General features: G+C 35.2%; 1 protein-coding gene across 1 annotated transcript; it reads right to left on the bottom strand.

Annotated features, from left to right (window-relative positions):
- Positions 1 to 1,446: 1,446 nt before the first annotated feature.
- On the bottom strand, positions 1,447 to 2,510 carry LOC138168752 (olfactory receptor 11G2-like). Its single transcript, XM_069097611.1, has one exon. It carries the CDS (start codon positions 2,446 to 2,448, stop codon positions 1,447 to 1,449), a length of 1,002 nt encoding a protein of 333 aa, XP_068953712.1. The 5' UTR covers positions 2,449 to 2,510.
- Between the last annotated feature and the right edge of the window lie 388 nt (positions 2,511 to 2,898).

The following is a 2,898-nucleotide window of genomic DNA, read 5'->3' as shown; positions in this document are numbered from 1 at the left end:
ATTAACTTTATATGCTATACATTCTCATAAAGGTTGGGCTTGACCAGTTCTCATTATGCACTCATAACACATAAACATACATCTGTCTGTCTGTCTGTCTCTCTCTCTCTCTCTCTCCATATATGTATAGTCTCTATCTCCATTTTCTCTATTTCATCATCTTTATCCATATCTATTTATCATCTCTCTATATGAAATGCATGTATATAATCTAGAATAGCTTTGTTTTATGGAAGCTACCTATAGAGTAACTTTATGAATTGTCTGGAGTTAGAACAAGGAATTCCATCCACAACATACATATTCTGATATTGAAATAAACATCATAAAACATATCTCACAAATCCACAGCCTGAAGGTATGAAAAAAAACATTTTAGGGAGAGAAACAGTTTACAAGAGAATAGCTTCATTAATAAGGTTGTATCAGTGAGGGGGGAGCATTAATATATAAACACAATATTATTTTGTAATTAATTGAAAAACAATTGGAATGATAGAAATTTGCTTTACTCACTAAAAAAATTAATACTTTTTTTGTCACATCAGACATTTCACAACAAATACTTCTTTCAATTCTTTACAATATATACTTTCTGAAAACACATGCACACAGAGCTGTTAATTGGGTTTATTAACCAAAAGAAGAGATATGTCCTTTGCGTATGACATTATGAGATTTCAAAACAAAACAGAACAAAACAAACTCTTGTAATTAATTAGGTTTTTGTTGTTTCTCAATGTTAATTTCATTTACATTTTTGTGATCATTGGGAATACTGTTCTTTTTAAAAGACAGCTTCCAAGTAACACATGAGAAGACATGTGGGAAGGCAGTGGGATGCAGTGGACAGAGCAATGGATTTGAAGTATGAACTTGAAGTTATGGGACCTCGGTTTCAATTATGTCCTTACCTATTCTTGTGCAAGACACTTAATCTCTTTGGGCCTAAGTTTACATATCTATAAAGTGAGGTGCCTGGATCGCTCAGGTTGCTTCCAAATCTTTTTCTAGAGTTCTATGATATACATTCAGTTATATGAACTATAATTAACAATAGATGAGGAGATGGATGGTAACAAATTACTCTGTAAAGGAAAAAGAAGTTCATTATGATTTAGTTGCTTTTAGACATACTCAAAATAGGATTATTTCAATTTTTTAATCTATAGCAACAAAGAGGCTAAGATGAATAAAAAGGTAGTTTTGAAAATCTTTTCTTCTATTAAGGAACAGAATAGTTGAGTTTTTTTTTAAAAGGGACTTGGTGGTTGTTAAATCTCCCATTTGGAAGTCAAAAATCTAGTGATAAGTAAATATTATAAACTGGTAAGTACTGACAATATGAAGAAGGCTAAAGGACTCCATAGGTCAGTGAGGTTCAGTAATAGGATGATCAAGTTTCTTATATTAGTTGGGTCTTCACCTTAGGAGAGTGTCAAGAGTCTAGCTAGATCTCAAAGGATATCTTTTACAAAGACTTTCATTCTCATGTCCTAGCATTTTCTTCAGGGCTTCCTTCATCTCCTTATTCCTAAGGCTATAGATGACAGGGTTCAAGAATGGGGTCACCATGGAATAAAACAGAGTCACAATCTTCTGGTTCTCTGTTTCATGCCCAGATTGTGGCCTCATGTAGATCACCATTGCAGATCCATAGAAGAGGGACACTACAACAATATGGGAACCACAGGTAGAGAAGGCCTTTCTTTTCCCTCTTCCTGAAGGTATCCTCAGTACAGCTTTCAGGACTAGAGTATAGGTCCCTATGATAAAGAAGAAGGGGACAACCAGAATCATGGAACTCAGGAAGGAACAAGTAAATTCCATCACAGGTGCTGGTGTACAGGTGAGTACTAGAATTGGGGATGGGTCACATAGAATGTGGTCAATGATCTTGGGGCCACAATAAGGTAACTGAGATATGATGATGATGGGAACAGGGAACCAGAGGAAGCCAATTACCCAGCAATTGACAACCAGTCTGTTTAGGAGATGTCTTGTCATGATGATGTGGTAGTGTAGAGGCTGGCAGATGGCAAGATACCGATCAAATGCCATGATGGCCAGAAAAAAACATTCTACTGCACCTAAAGAGAAGAATAAATAGAACTGGAGAAAACATCCAGAGAAAGAGATGACCTTGGTCTCTGAGAAGAAGTTGGCCAACATATTGGGGACAGTAGTAGTGACATAGCAGATCTCCAGGAAGGAGAAGTTGGCCAGTAGTATGTACATGGGGGTGTGAATTCGCTTATCCCAGCACACAGCACAAATGATGGATCCATTCCCCAAGAGGGTCAAAATGTAAATTGTCAAGAGTAGCATGAAGAGAAGTTTCTGAGTCTCTCCAGTGTAGGTGAATCCTAAGAGGATGAAACCATTAACACTATTGGAGCTGTTGTAGGTGTTGGAGAAAGTCATTTGCCTGTAAACTACACAAAGCATGAAAAGTTATTGTGTGACAGTGGACTGGTTATTGGGGAAAGTCTTTAAAAATTTGAACATAAATCCCCTGTTTCTTTGTTTTATTACAATATATCGATATATAGTGACATCCCAGTTTCGGTATCTCTCAATATATTATCCATTTCTTTTGAAATGCCTTAATTATATAAATTATTTTTGGAAACCAAATCATTATTATTTTTTCAAAGATGATTCTCATTACTTAGAAACAGTTTTCACTTTGAAATGTACCTTATTTTCAAGCATCAAAGTCACTGTCCACAGATCTTCATTTAATAGAAACATTCTTAGGCTATGAAACAGTGAAGAAGGAGACCTAGCAATGTGTTGGAATCACTTTTTCCTCTATTAATATTTTTTTGTGTCCGCACAATTTACAAATATTTGGTTGACTTAGTTAATTCTATGAAAAATTATTCTATTTGACTA

This window comes from Petaurus breviceps, unplaced genomic scaffold (assembly GCF_028583685.1).
Source record: "Petaurus breviceps papuanus isolate PSGF00001 unplaced genomic scaffold, PetGlider_PUasm1.0 37, whole genome shotgun sequence".
NCBI classification, from domain to species: Eukaryota; Metazoa; Chordata; class Mammalia; order Diprotodontia; family Petauridae; genus Petaurus; species Petaurus breviceps.
The sequence above is the reverse complement of the archived record's forward strand: the minus strand, read 5'-3'. Positions and strand labels throughout refer to the sequence as shown.